Genomic DNA, 21329 nt, shown 5'->3' with positions numbered 1-21329 from the left:
TGCCCTTGCTTTTGCAGCTGCTGCGTCTGTCTGTCCTCACGCTGATTTTTCTGATGATAAGGCTGGTGCGTTTGCGGTCCACTATCTGCTGCTGCTGCTGCTTAGTCTTGGGACTTCTTCTCCTCTTCTTTGCAGTGGTCTTGCTTGCGATGAGTTGCGGCTCCGGCATGCCTCCCGCTGCCCCTATGCAGTTCATATCTGCTGCTGCTGCTGCAACTCTTGCTGCAGTTGCTCTGGAGTACGTTTTAGCTTCTACTGGGGAGGCTGCAGTCAGCCCAACCGTCTTCGGCCGCCCCACAGTGCTGCTTCCTCCTGAGCTGTGGGGTCCCGAACGCTCTGCAGTGTACGTACACCTGCCAAGGCCTGCGGAGAACCTCCAGGTAGGCAGCACCTACAGGCAGTAATCGTTGCTGCTGCTGCTGCCGCCGTGTGCCCCCCTGCTGCTTTAGTTGCTGCTGCAACTGCTGCAGCTGCCGCTGCTGTGTGAACGCTTGTCTTGGCAAGGCCCGTGAAATTAGTCTTGTTGCCGTGGTAAGTGGTGGTCATGCTGCTTCGTTTCATTCTGCTGCTGCAGCGGGGGCTGGCGTTAGTGCTGTTGCTGCTTTGGCGAGAAGTAGAAGTTTTGCTGCTGCTACTGTTGCTGCTGCTGCTGGTGCCTCTTCTGCGGGGGATGCTGGCAGGACTGCTTCTATTGCTCCCGCTGCAAGCATTCACAGTTATACACGAAGGCCTTCCTTTGTACTTGTTGACAGGCACTCCTTGAGGCTCTTAACAAGCAACTTCTGCTGCTGCTGCCGTCGCCTCATCCCCCTTCTCTGCCGCTGCAGCAGCTGACTCTGCTTCCGGGTAGCAGCCAGCTGCAGCACGCAGTGTACATTGGGACGCTCTCCAACAGCAGCAGCAGCAGCAGAAATGAACTGCTGTCTCTAATGTTTGACAGAGGCATTGGCACGGACTGCTGCTGTGTCCCTTCTGCTGCTGCCACCGAGGAGCCTCTGGCCCTCTTATCCCTCACCCCCCACGGAGCTGTTTGGGAGGACTGGCAAGAAGCCCCTTGGCTGCAGGAGCTGCAGTCTGAGGATTTCCTGCTGCGCTGTCTCTCACTCAGCCCTCTCAAGGGCCCCTCCAGCAGCAGCAACAGCAGCAGCAGCAGCAGCAGCAGCAGCAAAAGTGGGGAGAGGAGTGCGGAGGAGCTGCTGCAGCAACTGACTCGCCTGGCCAGTGCAGCAGTAGCGAGCCAGCAGGAAAAGGCGCTGCAGCTGCGCCCTCAGCTGAGGCCCCGCCTGAACTGCTGCAGGCCTCTTGTTGCTGCTGCTTATGCAGCTAAAAAACCCTCGAAAAGGAGGCCTAGGCATTTCGTCGTGCTGGATGTGAGGCAGCAGATTGTTGCTACTTGGGGTTTTTCAATGCTTTCTTTGCTGCTTCCGTTGTCCTTTTAATACCATTATCATGCAAAGCCTTTGCTGCGGCTGCCTCGCTGCTGCTGCGCAGCAGCCTGCTCCTCTTGCTGCAGCTCGCTGGCTAGCTGAGTATACATGTTTCTGGGTGTAGCGCTGCGCTGCTGCCTTGCTGCTCGCTTCAGCTAGCTGGATGTCACCTTTTTGCTGCGTTTTCTGTGTCTGTTTTTCTGCTGCTGTCCTTCAGCGCCCCCTGACAGGGCTGTGTCTTCGTCTGCTGCTGCTGCAGCTGCTGGCGAAACTGCCGGCCGGCAGCAATTCGGGCGCGAGGGTGCAGCAGCTGTGGCGGGCCCTGGGGATGCAGCTGCACTTGCCTCTGCTAGGCCTTTCCGCCCCACACCAAGGGCCCCTGGGATCGTGTTTGCACTCGGCCCCAGGTCTGGCTGACGGCGCCATGGACACTCTCGGCGTCAAGCTGCTGCTGCAGCACCACTGGAAGCACAGACGGCACCTGCTGCTGCAGCTGAACAACCAGCAGCTCCAGAAGCTGCAGCAGCAGCTGCAGCAGCAGCAGCGTCAGCCCCAGCAGCAGCAAGTCGCCCCGCAGGCAGCCATATGGGAAATCGTGCGGCAAGCAGCAGCCCCCATTGCTCCGTCACAAGAGAAAGAGGCAGCACTGCCAAAAGACATCATTTGCAGCAGCAGCAGCAGCAGCAGCAAACTCAGTAAGCTGAAAGCCGTCTCACGACTTTCGCACAAACAAGAGAGCCTCCCAGAGTTCCGTGAGCACTCCTACGGCAGCAGTTGCTACCAGTTGCTGCTTGCTGCATGGCTAGCTAGCGGGGGCGCTGCATGTGCAGCCAGCCAAACAGACAGCCAGCTTTCCAGCCAGCTATCAATCTAGCTAGCCAGCTAGCTGTTTAGCTAGCAAGTTTGCTAGCTATTTAGCTATCCAGTAAGCTAACTGTCTGACTAGTTATCTACTTGGCGATCTAGCTGGCTATCCGGCTAGCTAGCTACTTGTGGCCAGTAGCTAGCTAGGCATCTGGCAAGATAGCAGTGTAGCCAAGTTCCTATCGCTTCAGGCCTCGAGAAAGCTGCCTGCCTCACTTGCTTCTTACTTAGCTATTGGCCCTCAGGACCTGCTTTGCTGTTTGGCAAACCTAGGCTAGTTCGGCCAGTTTCGATAGTACTGCGAAGTTCTGCTGCTGCTCAGGCCGGGCCACTTTGGCGTTCAGCAGCGCAGCTGCTGCTTCTTCATTCCTTCTGCAGCAACAGCAGCAGCAAAACGGGGCTCCAGGGGGCTCTTTGCTGCTGCTGAGGCGGCTGCCGCTGCCATTTGAGCTGAAAGTGAGCCCCCTGTGGCCCACCTGCCACTGGGCAGTTCGGCAGCAAGCGAAGGAGTTGCAGCAGCAGCTGGAGAGAGGTGTGTCCACCGGCGCTGCTGCACTAGCTGCTGCTGCAGCATAGCAGCTTCCCTTGCAGCTACAAGGCCGCAGAAGCAACACCACAGCAGCAAACAGCAAGAGAGCCCGGGGACCCCATTGCCGCCGCCTCTGTGTTGCCTCAATTCTGCTGTTTTCTCAGGAAGCAAAAGGACTCAAAAGCGCGGCACTGCCGAAGCAAAAGAGACAAGAAAAGCAGCAAACGAGACAGGAAAAGCAGCAAAAGAAGACCTTTTGTGGGATTTGCAAAAGCCTGAAGCAGCAGGCAGCTCAACTCTCCCCCTCTCGCAGCTTCCTGCATGGCACTTGAGGCGGAGAGGAATTGACAGCCAAAGTGACCTCCTCGAGCTGCTGCAGCAGCTGCACCAGGGGGCCCTGCCGCTGCCTTGCTTTGCAGCAAGTTTGGCCTCCCGCAGCACCGGCGCCGCAGTCTGTTCTGGGGGCCCCTGCTGCAGCGGCGGGGGGGCCCCTCCAGGGTACTTCGGGGGGGCCCCCCACCAGGGGCCCCCCGAGCTGGAGCTCGACCTAGACCTGATCTCGTGGCGCCCTGAACGACTTCTGGAGTTCGGCGGGGAGGTGGGAAGGCTCAAGAAGGCGTGGGACACAAGACTGCAGCAGCTGCTGCTGCGCTTTGGAATTCAAGATGAAGCTGCGCTGCTCTCGGGGCTCTGCGACAGCGAGGCCTCCCCCGCCCTCAGGTACATGGAGGGCTGGCAAGCGAAGGCAAGTTCTCAAAAGTGCTGCTGTCCTCTCCCACAGCTAACTAGCTATGTGACTAGCTATATAGCTAGCCATATAAATAGCTGGCTAGCTAGACAGATAGATAGATAGATAGATAAACAGATAGATAGATATTTGCTAGCTAGGTTTGATGGCCGGCTAGCTGGCTAGCTACGCAGTTGTGTGGATGAACAGAAGACGCGGAGGCTACTTGAAGTTGTTTCCTAGTCTGTTTATTCTTTCTGTACATGCTGCGTCCTGAACTTGGCCTTCTCTCATCCTAACATCTCTTGGTCTCATTTACCACTTTTTATCTTCTGCCTTTTCCTTTTACCTTTTTATCTCTTCTGCCTTCTCCTCTTATCTTTTAATCTCATTTTCTGTCTCTGAGGAAGCCTTCCAGCTGCCTTCTGAGTCTTTTAACTTTCCAGGTCTGCCTCTGTTGGCTCCAGCTCTGCTGCCTGTGTGGGGTGCCTTTGTCTTTATTTTTTTTATTTATTTTTGTTTTCCTTTTCTTTTTCTGTCCCCCCAGATGCGTCTCAGCGTGGAAGCTCTTTGCAGCCACTTCTGGCCTCTGCGCTTCTTTGGAAAATCTCTTACAACCGACCAAAAAAGAGTTGTAGCAGTGACAGCTTACTACTTCTCTTACGTGCCCCAAGGGGCTCTTGAGGGCTTCTTGGCAGCAGCAGCGGGGCCCCCTAGCTGCCAGGGGAGCCCCCTACAGCAAAACCTGCAGGGAGGGCCCCCAGGGGTTCCCGCAGGGCCCCCAGGGGCCCCCCCAGAACCCCCTGCAGGGCCCCCGCTGCTCACGAGGAGCGAGCTCAGGGCCCTTGAGGCCCTGGGCATTCTGCCCTCGGCACAGTTGGGGGACTCTCCCGTGCACAGCAGCGGCGCAGCAGCAGACAGCAGCAGTGCAGCAGCAGACAGCAGCAACACAGCAGCAGACAGCTGCAGCACAATCGACACGCCCAGAAGCCCGCAAGAACTCCTAGAGCAGCTCAACAAGGGGCCCCTCCAGCACCCAAATGGCAGTCCCCAGGAGCCAGACAGCGCAAGGGACATTCCGGGGGCCCCCTGTGGAACCCAGGCCACTCAGGGAGGAAGCTCGCTAGGAAACCCTTACCAGCCAGAGGAGCAGCAGCGTGAGCAGCAGCAGCAGCAGCAGCAGCAGCAGCAGCAGCAGCAGAAACAGCAAAGTCCGGGGCAGCAGCAGCACTTCTTTTCATTTGCCTGGATGCTCTACCCTAACGAGCTTAAAGATATAAAGGCACTCACGCTCGCCGCAGCCGCGCTGCATGAGCCCTAACTTCCCGCGCTACGGAGTGCTGCAGCCAGGCCCAGCTAGCCGCAGCTCGCTAGAGCTAGCTGCGGCTAGCTCCAGCTAGCTGCGGCTAGCTCTAGCTAGCTGCGGCCAGCCCTAGCTAGCTGCGGCTAGCTCTAGCAATGAATTTGCATGTTTATAAAGCTCAAATTCCAAAGACTACATTTGTATAGGCTACTCTGCTTGTGTTCAGAATTCCTCCAACAGATCCTGCAATTAATCACCTATTTTCCTAATTTTTTCATCATATTTTGCATGTATAATGCACACCCGCAGACAGCAAAGCTTCGTCGATTGGCCCAGGACGAACTTGAAAGGGAACACAGCGAAGCCAACTTCGCCACTCCTGCTAAATCAGCAGCCCATTTCTGCTTTTTGAGATAATAGTATAATAATTCCTCATCACAAAAAGCCTTTTGGGGCGCTTATTTGCAAAGGTATCTATTCATCAAGCAGCTCCCGTTGGAGAAATAGCTGGCCCAGGGGGCCTACGACAGTAACTATTTGCCTGCGCATAGGTACTCAAGGCAGATATTAAGTCAAATGATCTTTAATTTCCTTTTATGGATCTCTATTTACAAAATTCTGATATAAAATGGACCGAAAAAGCCGTGCGTGAGTCCCCCGACAGAAGTGGGCCCCTGCCTGCAGGGGGCCCCTACAGGGTAGAGGGGCCCCGCTTGAAGGGGGGCCCCTGCTCGCTGCGGGCGCAGCGGTGTCTTCCTTCGTGCATGTTTTGTGTATAAAAGGACATAAAGGATTTATTTCATGTCTGTTTTTGCCCAAGTTTGGGCTTATTAGGAGCTGTTCTGGGGCACCCGGAGGCCCCCGGGGGCCCCGTGCTCCTTTTCCGATCCTCAGCAGCAAACACATGCGTTTTCACCCCGGGACTCACCTGCTGGGACCTCTGGGGCGTATTGGGGGCCCCCTGGCCCTCAGAGGGCCCTCAGGGACCCTGGGCAGTCTTGGGGGCCCCCTGGGCCCCGGGGGTCCCACGGGGCCCCTGGGGACTCATGAGGGCCCCCTGGGCCCCAGGGAACCCACAGGGCCCACAGGTCCCCCCGGAGCTCTAGCTGCACTGCCCAGGAGCTCGCAGGGGACTGCAGCAGCTTTGCTGCGGGCTGCTTCTGCATCACCACAACCCCACCACCTGCGCCGTGTCCCACTGCGTCTGCTTCAGGGCTGCTGCAGCGGTTGCTGCGGAGGGGTTGCAGCAGCAGCAGCAGCAGCAGCAGCAGCAGCGCGAGCTCCGCAGGGGCCTTGGGGGCCCCCTCAGTCGCCCCATCATGAATTGGTTTTCTGGCATTCTCGGCGCTTTGTCCCGTCTAGACTGCGCTGCGCAATGCACTACATCAGCAGCAGCAGCAGCAGCAACACCTGCTGCTGCTGCTGCAGCGCGAACAGGCTCTGCACCGCCTCCCAGCCGGCCCCGCTGCACTTGTCGCAGCAGCAGCGCCAGTTTGCCTCAGCAGCAAAAGCAGCAGCAAAGAAGAGACAGAAGGAACTCCTCAGAAGACGCCGGAATTGGCAGCCCCCGAAGGTCCCCCAGTGAGCTCCAGGAAGCTGTTGCACTAGACCTAAACCCTAAACCCTAAACCCTAGGGTTTAGTGTTTAGGGTTTAGGGTTTAGGCCTTAGGGTTTAGAGTTTCGGGCTAAACGCCAAAGGCTTGGCCTCCGCTATTTGTTCTCAGTAATGCTAGTGCTGCATGCGGATGACCTAGGGTTTAGGGTTTAGTGTTTAGGATTTGCAGTGCAGGGCTTAGTCCTCGTGACTAGGCTTAGGATTTAGGGTTTAGGGTTTAGGGTTTAGGGTTTGCGTTTGCTGCCAGACGCTATCTGAGGGAAGAAGGAGATGCAGCAGGCCCCAAGAACCCCCGGCTTAGGCCGGGGGGGCCCCCTGGGGACTGGGGGCCCCCAGCAGCAGCTGGGGGGCCCCACAAGCTGCTGGACTTGGAGGGTCCTGGGGGGCCCCCGGAGGCTTCGGTTTCAGAAATGCGCTTTTTGGAGAGACATAAAAAGCCCCATGAGGTCAGCCCCCAAACCCTAAACCCTAAACCCTAAACCCTAAACCCTAAACTCTATGTGTCTGGGCCCAGAAGAGATGCCCGCTAAAACGAGCATTATACTCTCCCACGCCGTGCGAAGCACCCCTGCTGCTGCTGGTTCTGCTGCTGCTGCTGCTGCTGCTGCTGCAGTATGCACTGGAGAGGAAGCACGCACAGCACTCAGAAGAGTCTGAGGAGGGAAGCCCCGTAAGAAGCAAATTTCAACCCTAAACCCTAAACCCTAAACCCTAAGTCCTAAAGTGCATGAATAGCGTTGGCGTTCTATTTAGATATTGGAGCCAGTAACTGAACGCACGCTGCAGCCGCGTCAGCAACAGCAGCAGCAGCAGCAGCGGCAACAGTAGCAGCAGCAAAAACAACAGCAGCAGCAGCCGCAGCGCGGACGGCTGCAGGATTGCGGACCAGGGGGCATAAAGCATTTGCACCTTCTGTGCCACCAAAGCTCTTGCTGCTGCTGTTCCTGCTTCTTTGCCCATGCCTAATTCTGCTGCTGCTTTTGTTGCTGCTGTTGCTGCTGTTGTTGCTGCTGCTGCTGCTGCTGTGCGGCCCGCAGCACCAGTGGAGAGAAGCGCCGCTGCTGCCTCTGGCGGAGGCGGTTCCGTCATTGAAGAGGGAAGACCTGGAGTGAGTGGCTGCAGCTGTTTCCATTTGCTGCTGATCTTTGAATTTGAATTGCCAAAACCTTTTTATTTTATATTTTTAAATTAAATAAAGTAATTTTAATTTAAAATTCCCCTTCTATTGCCCCTATTCTCCGCTGCTGCTGGCGCTGCAGGCAAATGAGCCCAGCAACTGCGGCCGCCCCCAAAAGCTTTGGGGTGTTGGGGGTTTATAAGGCGACGGAGCGAGACTACTACAGGCGATTCTTCAGAGACAGAGACAGAGCTCTGGATGGTCAGCAGCAGCCTGCTGCTGCTGCTGCTGCTGCTGCTGCTGGGGCGGCTGATGGTGTTGCTGTTGCTGGGGCAGCTGCTGCTGCGGCGGTTGGTGCTGCTGTTGCTGCTGCTGTTGCTGCTGCTGGGGCAGCTGCTGCTGCGGCTACTGGTGCTGCCGCTGCTACTGCTGCATCTGGGGCGCGTGAGACTGAGCCTGCTGCTAGAGTCTGGGCTGCTCCTGCGGCCATCGGAGGGGTGACCGCAGCTGCTGCTGCTGCTGCTGTTGCTGGGGCTTTCACAACTGCTCACACAGCAAGCGCTGCTGCAGCAGATGTGGTTGGCGGTTGCGGCGGTGCTGCTGCTGCTGCTGCCAAGGCTAGTGCTGGATCACCAGTGCCGGCCTTCTGCTGTAAATGATACTGTCTGCTGCTGCAGTAGCTGCAAAATCTGCTGTAGTAATTCTGGGCCTGCAGCGGCACAGCAGCAACAGCAGCAACGCCTGCAGCAGCAAAAGCACCAGCAGCAGCGACAGCAGTGCACTAGCACTATAACACTATGCTTCGTGGCCGCGAAAACCTGGGAGAATTCTGAGCTGTGTTTTCCGCAGGGAAGCTCCATGAGCTGCAGCAGCTACAGCAACAGCAGCAAAAGCAGCAGCTGCTGCAGCAAGCCACGGCACGCAGAAAGCGGTACATCCCGCCCAAGGAGTACTGGTGAGCCTTTCTCAACAGCCACGGATTAGGGTTTAGGGTTTTAAATTCAAATGCGAAAATAACCCTGATTGGGGGATTAATTTCAATGGTCTAGGGTCGAAGGCCAAAGGCTCGGCGCTGCGGGGCGGCAGAAGAGCTGAGAGCTGGCGGGCGACGCTTGGACTTCAGGGTTTAGGGTTTAGGGTTTAGGGTTTGTTACGCAGGTACTCCGGGCGCCACGAGCCCCCCACTGCTCTCACGGCTGCAGCGCTGGGGGCGCGAGACCTCAAGTTTGTTCTTATGCGGGAAGCGCGGCGAATTCGAATGGGTGAGGCTTCGGTCTGGCCGCGGTGACCACCGGTGCGCAGCAGCAGACCAGTGGTCACCTGTGCTGCAGCAGCAGCGTTAGAATTCGGGGGATTCAAAGGAAGCCCCAAGGCATAGAGAGGCTTTCTCCTTTCTTTGCTGCCACCGGAGGCTTTTTCTAGATATATTAAACATAGGGCTCCGCAGCAGCAGATCTAGAGAGCCACAGGGAATGATAAAATGCTGAAGCAGAGGCAGCAATGCAGCGAGAAAGGAATGCCAATAGGAATAGGCGCCGCTCCAGCTGCTACTACTGCAGCAGCAGCTGGAGCTGCTGCTGTTGCTGGCGCGTTGGGTTCGTTTTCGTGTGTCAGTTGAGGCGATGCAGGGGCTCTGATTGCTCCTGCTGCTCTTGCTGCTGCTGCAGGAGGTCTTGCTGCTCCTGCTGCTCTTGCGGCTGCTGCAAAGGCTGCTATTGCTGCTGCTGCTGCTGCTGCAGGTGGGGCGTTTGACTTGGACGTGTGGGAAGCTCTTGAGGGCCGAGCTGCTGCCATTTGCCGCGAAAGCCGAAATGCCTCTGCGCGGTCACTCCTCAGAATGCTGCAGGCTTTTGCTGCAGTGCAGCTACCGCTGAAGCAAACTCACATGGAGGACTTCATGAGGTGCTCAATCTGGGGCTGCTGCTGCGCAGGCTGCTGCTGCTTTACACGCTGGGTCTGCTGCTGCTGCTGCTCCTGATGCTGATGCTGCTGCGGAGCCAGAAAAAGTTATGCTGCTGATGCGGCTGTCACTTCTGGCGAACTCTTGGCCGCACCTGGTGTTCGCTGAAGGGCTGCTGCTGTTGCTGCTGCTGCTGTTTCTTCTTCTGCTGCTGCGTCGGCTCCTTCCTAGCACCCTTTAGGCGTATAGTGAAGTGTACAGACGCGAGCTAGGCGGAGGCAATGTAGGCAATAGCTGTTATGGTTGCTAGCTTCAGTGCAATAGCAGCAGCAACAGCAGCAACAGCAGTAGCAGCAGCAGGGATTCGAGCAACTGCAGCAGAGAAAGACAAAGAGTGTGCTGGAGGCGTGCAGGGCTATCACAAAGAGGCAGGCAGAAATGCGCCCCGAGAATTATGTTCACCTGTTCCAGGCAAGTACCGCTGGAGCTGCTACTGCTGCTGCTGCTGTGCTGCGTCTGCTGCTACTGTTGTGCTGCTGCTGATGCACATGCGCCGTTTTTGCCGGCGCTGCTGTTCTTGTTCGCTTTTCCCTGCCTTGCTGAAATCTGCCATTTCTCTCTATGCAGTGCTGCATTGCCAAGAGCTGAGAGCTTAGAGCTTTCAGTGGGAATTTTGGGGTTTAGGGTTTAGGGTTTAGGGTTTAGGGTTTAGGGTTTGGGGTTTTGGGTTACCTGCAGGCCCTGGCACGATTGCGTCTGCGGCACCGCATTTGCCTCCTCGGGCTGCAGGAGATGCTGCTTTCTTGGGCTGTTCTGCGGAACAACTTTTTGATAAAAGTAAAGTAGACACTGAAAGTGAAAAATACACATAGGATTTAGCTGAAAGAGTATCCAGAGGCCTTTTCGGGGAACCCGCCAGTGCAGGCCGAGTCCTTAGGGTTCAGCCTTGAGGGTTTAGGGTTTAGCGCGGGGGTCTCAGGGTTCAGGGCCCAGGGTTTAGCACGGAAGGGCTAGGGTTTAGGGTTTAGGGTTTGCGCGCTAGGCGGCGAACTCTCTGAGCAAACTGGACCTCGCGACCCACGTCTTAGTAACTCCCCTCAGGCTCACGCTAGCCAGCCGCATTCCCGCGTTCACAGGTTCGTCTTTTGCTGCAGCAACAGCAGCAGCAGCAGCGACTTGTGTAACGCTGACGGCAGTGACGGCAGCAGCAGCAGCAGCAGCGGCGTGCGTGAGTGGCTGTGGTGCCTGCGCAGCAACGAACTGCCGGTCTGTTAAGTGGGTCACGGGGGTCTCATTGTTTTCTTCTGCAATGCTGGTGGACTTTTTGAACTGCGCGGCAAAGCAAGAGAAGAAGCATTTGCTGCAGAGGCACTCCAGGGACCTGCAGCTCATGGAGCTGTATCTCAGGTGCTGCTACTGCTGTTGCTGCTGCTGCTTTCGCTGTTGCGGCTAATGCTGCCGCTGCTATAACTGCTGCTGTCGCTGTTACTGATGTTGTCGCTGCTAATAGAGTTATAGCCAGGGGAGCTGCTGTAGCAGGCGCTGGAGGCGTTCTTCCTTCCGCTGCTGTCGTTGCAGTTGGTGCTGCTGGTGCTGCTGCTGTTGCACTTGTTAATAACGCTGCTGCTGTTGCTGCTGCTTCTGCAGAAGTATTTGCTGCTAGCGAGGTCGTCGTGCTGCTGCTATGATGCTCGCGCGGCAGTAACGTCGTGTAAAACATGGCGTGGCTGCTTTCGCGCCATAGCTTTTGCTGTGCTGCTGCTGCTGCGCCCTCTGCTGCTGCTGCAGAATACAGAAGCCCGAGGTGTACGAGCAGCTTGATATCGAAACCCAGTACTTTTTAGAGGTCATCCGCAACGCCAGCACCGCCAGTGCGTTTGCGCGCACACGGATGCCTGCTGAGGGTTTAGGGTTTAGGGTTTAGTGCTTAGAGTTAAGGGTCTAGGAATTGGGTCCTGTGGCTCTTCTGTAGCCTTTTAGCTGTGGCTTGTGTAGCATGGCTGTCAGGGCTGCGACCTGGTGCAGAGCGCAGGATGCAGGGCTTGGGGTTTCGGGTTTCGCGTTTAGGGTTTAGAGTTTAGGCCGAGAGCCCCAGGTTGAGGATTTGCAGGGCTGGCGTTTCTGTGTTTGTTCGCAGCGTTTAGCGACTGCAGCGACACCGAAGAAGAGGCAGAGGGTGTGGACGATTTTGCAGCAGCTGAGGTGCCCTCTTGGGGTGTATGTACACCCCGAGACGCGCCGGATGAAGGGCCCGGCTCTGGCCCCACTCCCCACAAAGCTGCCTTCCGAAGCAAAATCGAGGCAGATGCCTTCTTTACCCCTGGGGAGAGGGGCCCTCCCAGCGGCTCGGGGGCCCCCGCAGGGGCCCCTGGCCCCTCGAGCAGTGGCGGCGAAGCAGAGCTGGGCTGCAGCAAAGTTGAGGTTGCTGCTGCGACGGCCGGCGCTGCTGCGGGGCCCCACGAGGGGCCCCCCGCTGCTTTCAGCAGTGCGCTGCATGCAGACATTAGTAGGGTTCTGAACTTAATGGAAGTGAGCCATTTCAACTCCGCTGTGGCCGGTGAGCGTCATCGCTGCCTGAGTGCTGCTGCTGGAGCTGTTTCTGCTGCTGCTTTTCTGCTGCTGCTGCTGCTGCAGCTGCATCTGCTGTGAGACCGCTCCTCTTGGCGCTGCTACTGCTGTTGTTTTGCCGCTACAGCTGCTTCTGCGACAAGGGCTACTCCTCTTGTAGCTGCCGCTGCTGCTATTTTCGTGCTGCAGTTGCTGCTGCAGCTGCTTCCGCTGAGGAAGCCGTTCCTCTTCGCAGCCTCTCCTGAATGTATCTTTCATTATTCTCTGCACTAATTTCGGCTCTCCGTCGTTCTTGTTTGATTCCTTTTCTTTCTAATTGTCATTATTGTTTTATTGTCCTTTATTTTTATTGGCGACAATTGCTGCAGGGCCATTCAAAACAGACTGCTACTTGCCTTCGAAAAGACTTGTGATTGAAGGAGTGCCTTCTTACCAGCTCTACGCCAACACCCACACGCCCACAGCCACCAGCAAGCTGTAGGAGTGCCGCCCCGAAATATTTAGCCTTTTACTTATGTTGATATATATATATTATTCCTAAACATGATGCATATTATATATATATATATTGATACGTAAAATATATGCACTTCTTAAGTATATTTTTTCCTATGTATATTATATATATGTATGTATGTTATATATGTACAGTGGGGGCTGCTCATAGATCTCAAGCACTTCCACTTATTTGGTATATCTATATATATATTACGTTTATGTATATCCATATATTTATACATATTTATATACGTAGGACTGTCTGTAAGATAAGACTGTGTGCAGCCGCTGCTGCAGCTGGGGTGCTGCGTAAGCTGCTTGGGCGCTGCAGGCGGCATGAACTTCTTGCTGGAATGGGTTTTTCTGTGCTGCTGATTCACCAGCAGCACTGGCTTAACTTGAACTCCGACGAAGACAAGATGCGTTTCCTGCTGCAGCTGCTGCCAGCTGGAACCTGTGCTGCTGCCACGGCACAGAAGTGAGAGGACCCCGTGAGTGGGTGGCTGGCTGCAGCAGCAGCTGCATTTGCAGCAGCAGCAGCTGCTGCTGCGGCACACTTCGTAAGCAGCAGCAGCTGCTGCTGCTGCTGCTGCTGCTGTTGCCGCTTCCAGCTGCAGTGGGGGAGATGATTGTGGTGGCGATTGGGGGAATCGCAGCTTCTCTCTTTACGCAGCCTGAAAGCTTCTGTAGCATCTCTATAGAACAAAACTTCACTGACTGTTTGGCCTTCAGTTGTTTAGCTAGAAAGGCTATTTTGAGAATCTTTGGAAGCAAACTCTAGAGGGACCTGCGGCCAAAAGGAAATACCCTGGCGAGCCTCTTGGCTGTGTTTCGAGGCAAAAGAGCCACGAGAAAAAGCTGCGGCTGGAGAAGGGCTATTAGGGAGCAGCTGCTTATTATTTCGCCGTGACCACTGGACCCAGTGGGCACAGCAGCAGCTACTGCAGCAGCAGCAGCAACAGTCCAGTCTAGACTCTAGTGCGCTGAGAGGCACGCACAAAGCGGCAGCTACACTTTGTGCCGCTTAACTGTCCTTCCATCTCAAAGACAGAGCTGCATGTGTATGCATGCACAGATGCTGCTGTTGCTGGTACTGTTGTTGCTGCTGCTGCTGCTGCTGGGGAAGTTGCGGTGCCCTTCCTGTTGAAGACTCAAGGGCTCTTTAACCGCCATAACAGGAGAAGCGCAGAATGCCGGGGTTGCTGTTGCTGCTGCTCTACAGGCACTTAGACACAGCGCTGCAGGTGTACTAGGTAAAACGTTGAATATCTTTGCAGGTGTCGTTTCCGGCGCAGCCGCGTCTGCCTATCCACAGTTTGCATTTTATATGCACTTATTTATTTACGCTGGCATAAAACGGAATCCTCCAGTGTAAAATTCGAGTCAAGACCCGCCGTGGGCGGTGGGCAAGCGTTCGGGTCTGCCGACGGCTGCCTTCCTTGCTGAAAGCAGCTGTCTCTGGCGTGGTGTGACTCAATTAGAGTTTATTTAGATAATCTTTCTTCATGTTCTTTGCTATACGACGTGTTCCGTGACCATTTGCCGCGAGATCAGCGCCGCAGCTTCCCCTTGCAGCCGATGAGCGCGGGGCCCCCCCGGCCACATAGCGTATTTTTTGGGGCCCCCCGCTGAAGGTCCTGTTGGGATTTCGTAAAGAAGCGCAATTTGTTTTGACATTTTGCCTCTTTCTTTGAGAAAGGGCCGCATGCAGCCGCCGCCGACCGCCGCCCACCCGGAACTGAACGCCTGCAGCGTGGAAGCTGAACGAGACGGCTCTGCGGCCGAGCGCGACGGCGCTGGGCCATTTCTACTGAATTGTGGAGCCCCAAAACCTCAGAGAGAGCCTTTTAACTGCCTCTCGCGAAGCGTGGGGGCTTAAGATGGACGGCGCAGCAGCAGCAGCAACGCCTCAGTCTTCTCCGTCTAGCGCGCACGCAGCTGCTGAAAAGGAGGGCCGCGCTGCACGTCCGCAGCCGCAGCAGCTGCAGCAGCAGCAACTGCAGCAGCAGCCGCAGCAGTTTCCGCTGCCGACGCCGCTGGCTTCGCCGAGTTCTGCGTCGCTTGCTGCTGCAGTGGTGGCTCCGCCGCAGACGCACGAAGTGAGCAGCACCGGCGTGGCGCTGCTGCACCAAGAGCTGCTGCTGTACACTTTGCGGCGCTGCAGCCCGGTGTACAGGGCCTCCGACGGGCCAGCGGAAGCAGCGTCAGCCCGCGGCCGTCCCTCTTCCGCCACCTGCGCCTCCGGCGCAGCAGCAGCAGCAGCAGCAGCAGCAGCGGCGCTGCCGCTGCTGCAGAGCAGCGGCTACCGCGTGGGCAGCCGCGTCGCCGAGCGCCTCACTCTCAAGTGCTGCCGCATGCCCGAGCAGCGCGAGTGCGTCAAATTTGTCTGCAAAGATCTTTGGCACTTTTTGTTTCAAAAACAAGCTGACAGGCTGCAGACCAACAGGCGGGGGGGCTACGTGGTGCACGACGCGAGCCTGCCTTGGCTGCGCCGCGTGCACCCGCTGCCGCCGCCCGCAGCAGCAGCAGCAGCAGCAGCAGCAGCAGCAGCGGCTGCGGCCCCCGGCAGCGCCCCCGAGGCGCTGCTGCTGCAGCAGCACGAAGACGAACTCCGCAGAGCTGCTGCTACGCAGCCCCAACTCCACGTGGCCTTCGTCTGTGGGGCCATTCGGGGGGCCCTCGCAGCCCTGGGCCTCGAGTGCACTGTCACAGCCGAAGTCCCCAAGCCCCCCAGCTGCGCCTTCCAGATACGCATTTCTTCGTAGCAGCAGCAGCAGCAAGCAGCAGCAGCAGCAGCAGCTGTGGCTGGGGCAGTGGAGGGGCAGTGAAAGTAGCAGCAGCAGCAGCAGCAGCAGCAGCAGCTGTGGCTGGGGCGGTGGAGGGGCAGTGAAAGTAGCAGCAGCAGAAGCAGCAGGAGCAGCAGCAGGAGCAGCAATTTAGCAGCAGCAGAAGCAGCAGCAGCAGCAGCAGCAGGATGGCGCGCTGCGGGCGCTGCGTGGCCATGGCTGCTGAGGTCTTCGACTCCGTGCGGGATTTGCAAGACCCAGAATTCCCCGCAGAGACTTTGGAGGAGCTGCAGGTGGTGCTGCCGGAGTTGATAGTGGTGCGGTGTACGGGCACTTGCCGCATCCACAGCAGCAGCAGCAGCAGCAGCAGCAGCAGCAGCAGCAGCAGCGGCGGCGGCAGCGGCGGCGGGTACACGGACCCGTGGGCAGAGGAGGACTGCGTCAACTGCTGCAGCCGCTGCAGCAGCTCCGCCGACGGCTGCTGCAGCGACAGCAACAACAGCTGGACGGCCATCAGCAGCAGTGAGGTCAGCAGCAGCAGCGGCAGCAGCAGCAGCGGCAGCAGCAGCGGCAGCAGCAGCAGGGAGGGGGCGGTGCAGGGGTGCACGCCGGAGTGCCGCTGCTGCTGCATTGTGGTGTCTGTACACCCCACGAGCCCGCGCTGCGCCTTTGCTGCTGTTCTGGGCCTTCTGGTGAGGGCGCGGCTGGCCCTGGACTTTGCTGCAGCAGATGCAGCAGCTCTTGCCCTGAACGGGGGCTACGACAGCTTCGGAGCAGCAGCAGCAGCAGCAGCAGCAGCAGGCGAAGCAGCAGCAGCAGCAGCAGGCGAAGCAGCAGCAGCAGCAGGGCCGGCAGCAGCAGCAACAACAGCAACAGCAGCAGCAGCAATGAACGCGTGGGGCCCCCTGGACTTTGCTGCTGCTCGAGTGTCCCTGTGGGTGCGGGTCTGCGGCCACGAGAGCAGCGCAGCAATTGCGAAGCAGCTAAATGACAAAGAGAGAGTTTTTGCTGCTCTCACCACTCCAGCAATCCGGCAGACAGTGCTGCAGGGCCTGCAGCTGGAGGAGCTGTAGCAGCGCTGCTGCTGCTGCTGCTGCTGCTGCTGCTTGCTGCTGCTGCTCTGCTGCAGTTGCTCTGCGGCGGCGGCAGCGCTGGCTGCGCCTGGAGCAGGCAGGCTGCGCTGGGTGCCAGAGCTGCCGCTGCAGCAGGAGCAAAGTCTGCTGCTGCTGCCGCCGCTGCTGCTGTTGTGACTGCTGTTGCAGCTGCGGCCGAAGCCTCTATTGCTGCTGCAGCTGGAGCTAATGCTAGTGCTGCGGCTGCTGCTCCGGCTGCAGAAGCTGTAGCCGCGCCAGCTGCTGCTGGCAGCAGTTTCTTAGCAGACTGAAAGCAAACACTTTGCTGCAGCTAAAGAGCAGCACAGCAAAGATGAAACGCAGAAGATAGTTCAGTGTGCAGCTGAGTGTAGTGCTGTAGTTCGGTGCACCGGTTAGAGGGTGTGTGTTGCTGTGAGGGTTCTTCATTTCCTGGCGAGGGGAATAAGACAAATTTAGTAAATGTTTTTAATAACTTTAAAAGTAGATTTATTTGTAAGTATTTATAAGTGACCCGGTGGTGATGCAACGCGGACACAGGGACTGCTGCGCAGTTGCGCCTTCGTTTGGGGTCTATGGACAGATCTGGTGTCGCAGAGAATGTCGTGAACTGCTGCATACGCAAGTTTTGAATCTTCATATCATTTCTTTTATTTGTTTTGCGTTTTCAAGTCAATGCGTTGCTTGCTGCATGCAGTGGTGGTCGGGGGCCTCGGGGCCCTCAGCCCGGAGCTGGCTTCTGCTGCTGCGCTCATCTGCAGCCTGCAGCTAAAGGAAATGGATAAAAGACGAATAAAGTGTTAAAATAACTCTCAAGATTAAATTACACTCCACGCTAACGCCACAGAGAGCAGCGTGGGGCCCCCCGTCCCTCCCGCATGCAGCAGCAGCTGGGGGATCGGGTTAGGCGTTCGCCGCTGCTGCGTTCTTTCTGCGGATTTGGACTTTTCTTCAATCCCAAATATTTATTTTAGTTTTTAGGACTTCTGAGTCAGTAGGCGGCTCTCTTCGAAGGGCCACTCCGGGGGCCCTGGCGATTGGGTGTGAGTCTGCTGCAGCGGCAGCAGCAGCAGCAGCAGCAGCAGCAAGAACAGCAGCAGGAGGCAGCAGCGGCAGCAGCGCCCAGTTGGCGGCGGCAGCCCCGTCGCCCGCGTTCCGCCCACAATGTTCCCCGCGCCCGCTGCTGCGGGCAGCGTCGGCGCAAGCAGCAGCAGCAGCAGCAGCAGCAGCAGCAGCAGCAGCAGCAGCGGCGGGCGGCACTTTGTGAATCCGCTGGCGTTTCTGCGGGCGGCGTACGAAGACGGCCCCGGGGGCTGCGAGCTGCAGCAAGTGGGGGGCGAGGAGCGGCTGGTGCTGCTGCAGCGCAACTGCTACATCAGTGCAGCAGCAGCTTCGGGGCTGGAGAGCCGCAAGCGAGAGGCCTACACTGTTGCGGACTTGTGGCTGCTGCTGTCGACTCCGAAGGACTCTTACAACTATGTGGCGATAACAGAGAAGGGCCACAAGTACATAAACGTGTTGGAGCGGGCGAAGATCCAGAGTGCAATAGCTGCGCCTTTGCCGCGTGCTGCTGCTGCAGCAGACGCTGCTGCTGCTGCTGCTGCTGCTGCTGCGCGCCCCGGCGCCCACCCGCCCTCCGCTGCTGCTGCTGCTGCCAGCGCCCAGGAAACTGCTGCAGCAGAAGCAGCAGCGCTCCTCGCTGCGCGCAAGCAGGAAGTCTTTGCTGTTGACCCGCTGCTGCCGGTGCGGGTCCCTGGAGAAGACGAGGCCCAGGGCGCCCAGGCTGCTGCTGCTGCTGCTGCTGCTGCAGCGCAGCAAATCAAGTGCCACTGGCCGCTGCCCCAGTGGTTCGAGGGAGAGCCAGACCTGCCGCTGTGGGGCGCCCTCGAGGACGAAGCTGCAGCGGCAGACTCCTCCTCCACCAGCTCCAGCAGCAGCAGCAGCAGCAGCAGCAGCAGCAGCAGCGTGAGTCTGCTGCGGCTGCAGCGGCCGCTGCACCCGCGTGCTGCTGCTGTGCTGATCCGCGGCGTCTCCTTTGCTGAAGTTTTGGGAGATTTGGCAGCAATTGAAAAAACCCGGCGGGCCAAGAGGCCCCTCGATGCATTTTGCTTCAAGACCTTTACCCCCCACAAGGCTGCTGCTGCTGCTGCTGCTGCTGCTGGCACTGCTGCTGCAGCGTCGGCGGAGCCAGCAGCAGCAGCGACGGCCGCGAGGCCGCAGCAGCAAAGAAAACCCGGGCCAACGGCGCTCATGGGGGCGCCCAGAGCCCCACCATGTAAGTCGCAGCTGCTGCTGCTGCCGCTGCTGCTGTTGCTGCTGCTGCTGCTGCTTTCTCTGTTGCGACTGCTCACGAAGCTCGCTGGCTTGCCTGTCGCTGCTGCTGCTGCTGCTGCTGCTGCAGCAACGCCGCGCTTCTGCGTGCTTGATGAGGTGTGCGTACACCTGAAGCGGCGGCCGCTGCTGCTGCTGCCCTCCTTAGCAGCAGCAGGTTCTGGCTGTTTGCTGACGAAAGACAATGCCAAGGCTTTCTTGGAGGGAGGGGCATTTGTTGACCCCAGACAGGCCCACAGAGAAGCAGCAGCAGGTCTGCTGCTGCCGCTGCTGCTGCTGCTGCTGCTGGGCGTGCTGCGGTTGGCGGTTCCCCTGCTGCTAGGGTTGCTGTTGCCCTTGCTGCTCTTGCTGCCACTGCTGCTCGTGCTGCTGCTGTTGCTGGTTGTGCAGCTTTATGCGCTCGCTGCTGGAGCTTTGCTTCTGCTGCTGCTGATGCTGCTGCTGCTGCTGCTGCTGCTGCTGCTTGCCTCGGTGCGCCGGTGTTTGTTAACTAGACTTGCTGCAGAGCAGCGCCTTCTTGTTTGTGGGCTGCTGCGCGCCGTTTGCTGCTGCTGCGGCTGCTGCTGGAGCTCCTGCGTTGCTGCGTGTGCGTGCGTCTGCTGCTGCTTCTGCTGCTGCTGCTGCTGCTGCAGCCGGCGCTCCAGCCCCTGCGGAAGGCCTTTCGATTCGGCGGCGCATCCGCAACCGCGAGTACACCTTCAAGGCCATGGAGTGTACGTACACCCCAAAGTTCACCCCACAAGACTGGGCATCAGTTGTGGGCGTCTTTTTGGGCGGCGGCAGCGCAGAGAAAACCAAATGGCAATTCAATGGCTGGCCCTTCAGGGGCTGGGTCGAGCTGTTCCAGTCCTACAGGTCTGCTGCTGCTGCTGCTGCTGCTGCTGCTGCTGCTGCTATGGCTGGCCTGTCAGGGGCTGGGTCGAGCTGTTCCAGTCCTACAGGTCTGCTGCTGCTGCTGCTGCTGTTGCTGCTATGGCTGGCCCTTCAGGGGCTGGGTCGAGCTGTTCCAGTCCTACAGGTCTGCTGCTGCTGCTGCTAATGGCTGTCCCTTTTGGGGTTTGACTGAGCGTTTCCACTTGTACATGTTTGCTGCTGTTGCTGCTGCCCATTTCGTGTCCTGCGGGTTAGCTGCTGCTGCTGCTACTACTACTGCTGAGTGGCCGTTGGGGCGCTGGGATGAGCTGTTGCAGCCTTGCAGGCTAGCTAGTGTTGCTGCTAGTGTTGTTTGCTTCTTTGCTGCACACGGGCTCGGGCATTTGCTGCGGCCCTTGCTGACGCTGCTGTTGTTCCGCCGCCTGCTGCATGTGCTCGGGCTTTGCTGCTGCTGCTGCAGCAGTTGCTGCCTGCAGCCTGCGGCTTGCACGGCTGTTGTTGCCACCTCATCTGTACCGAAGAGCCTTCCGAAGAGCTGTTGCTGCTATTTTTACTACTGCTTTCTTCGCTGCTGCCGTTTGTGTTCCTGCTGCTTTTGCTGCTGCTGCTGCTGCACCGCGTGCGTTGCTGCTGCGCGTTTGCTGCCGCAGAGGAGCTTTGTTTGCTTACGACGAAGATGCCATTCCACCAGAGGTCCTCCAGTGGAATGTTCGAGTACGCTTTCGTTGCTGCTGCTGCTGCTGTTTCTGGTGTTGTTGTGGCTTCCGCTGCTGTTCCCAGTGCTAGGACAGGCGTTGTCCGTAGCAGCCAGTCCTTCCGGCGGCTTTGTTGCTGCTGCTGCAGCCTTTTTTGACTCTTGCTGCTGCTGCGGCCGTGAAGAGTTCTCTGTAGAGATGTTGCTCTCACTTGCTGCTGTTGGCACGTGTGCTGCCGCTGCTGCTGCTGCAGGTGTTTCGTCTCTCCCGCAGCCATCGTTACAACGACGCAGCAGCAGCAAATGACTACTGGCGGTTTCTTGAGGATTTCCTTTTGTCCCCGCGGCAGTTACAAATCAGCAGCAGCAAGAAGATATGCGTCTCAGGCAGTTGATCAGGCGCAGGTGCAGCAGCAAGAACAACCAATGGCTGGCACTGCCACGTCTGCAGCAGCAAAGGTCTGCTGACGGTGCTGGTGATGCTGCAGCAGTAAACATTAGCTTCTGTACTTGTGCTTCTCGTGTCTATGCCTGTATAGGTAGTGAAGAAGTGACCCTGCAGCAGCAGCAGCAGCTGCTGCTGCTGCTTAGGCTGCTACTGCATCAACAGCAACGTCTGCTACTGCTGCATCAGCAACACCGCCCGCTGGTGATGGTTGGCCTGTTGCTGCACCAGCAGCAATCGGTTTTATGTTTCAATGGCGCCTTGTTTGGCCTTGTGGCACAGGGGCCCTTGTTGCTCACCTGGCAGCAGCAGCAGCAGCAGCAGCGGCATATCTACGCCAGCCTGCAGTCTTTTGCGCTTCATTCGCAGTGCTTTGTACGCATACTTAACTTCTTTTTTCCGCAGATTTCGTTTCAGTTTTAGTCGTTTGTCCTTTTACTATTCATCTACTTGTTCATTTATTTATCGTTTCTGTGTTCGCTTCATCTTACTTGAATATAAAAGCTTTCGAGCTTGAAGTTACTCAGAGTACGAAAAAGACACGCTGCCGTTACTGCTGC

At 57.7% G+C, this 21329-nt stretch overlaps 4 protein-coding genes across 4 annotated transcripts; all 4 read left to right on the top strand.

The window, feature by feature from the left end:
• Positions 1-5478: 5478 nt before the first annotated feature.
• Positions 5479-12532, top strand: ENH_00061060 (hypothetical protein, conserved; the record flags this gene model as incomplete). The annotated part of the gene is made up of 15 exons (XM_013577139.1): positions 5479-5498; positions 6064-6423; positions 6714-6912; positions 7080-7136; positions 7504-7574; positions 7726-8027; positions 8433-8538; positions 8742-8845; positions 9212-9485; positions 9897-9997; positions 10196-10320; positions 10526-10890; positions 11272-11354; positions 11621-12040; positions 12420-12532. The coding sequence occupies 15 exons, from the start codon at positions 5479-5481 to the stop codon at positions 12530-12532; spliced, it is 2700 nt and encodes an 899-aa protein (XP_013432593.1).
• Positions 12533-14429: 1897 nt separating this feature from the next.
• ENH_00061050 (transport protein particle component Bet3 domain-containing protein, putative) lies at positions 14430-15314 on the top strand (the record flags this gene model as incomplete). Its single annotated transcript, XM_013577138.1, has 1 exon — positions 14430-15314. One exon carries the CDS (start codon positions 14430-14432, stop codon positions 15312-15314), a length of 885 nt encoding a protein of 294 aa, XP_013432592.1.
• Positions 15315-15523: 209 nt separating this feature from the next.
• ENH_00061040 (hypothetical protein) lies at positions 15524-16408 on the top strand (the record flags this gene model as incomplete). The annotated part of the gene is made up of 1 exon (XM_013577137.1): positions 15524-16408. The coding sequence occupies one exon, from the start codon at positions 15524-15526 to the stop codon at positions 16406-16408; it is 885 nt and encodes a 294-aa protein (XP_013432591.1).
• A 1182-nt stretch (positions 16409-17590) lies between these two features.
• Positions 17591-20719, top strand: ENH_00061030 (CDC73-domain-containing protein, related; the record flags this gene model as incomplete). The annotated part of the gene is made up of 5 exons (XM_013577136.1): positions 17591-18701; positions 18828-19010; positions 19390-19612; positions 20281-20344; positions 20579-20719. 5 exons carry the CDS (start codon positions 17591-17593, stop codon positions 20717-20719), a joined length of 1722 nt encoding a protein of 573 aa, XP_013432590.1.
• Between the last annotated feature and the right edge of the window lie 610 nt (positions 20720-21329).

Source organism: Eimeria necatrix, genomic scaffold (assembly GCF_000499385.1).
Source record: "Eimeria necatrix Houghton genomic scaffold, Enh_scaff52, whole genome shotgun sequence".
NCBI classification, from domain to species: Eukaryota; Apicomplexa; class Conoidasida; order Eucoccidiorida; family Eimeriidae; genus Eimeria; species Eimeria necatrix.
This window is presented reverse-complemented; position numbering and strand designations above follow the sequence as displayed.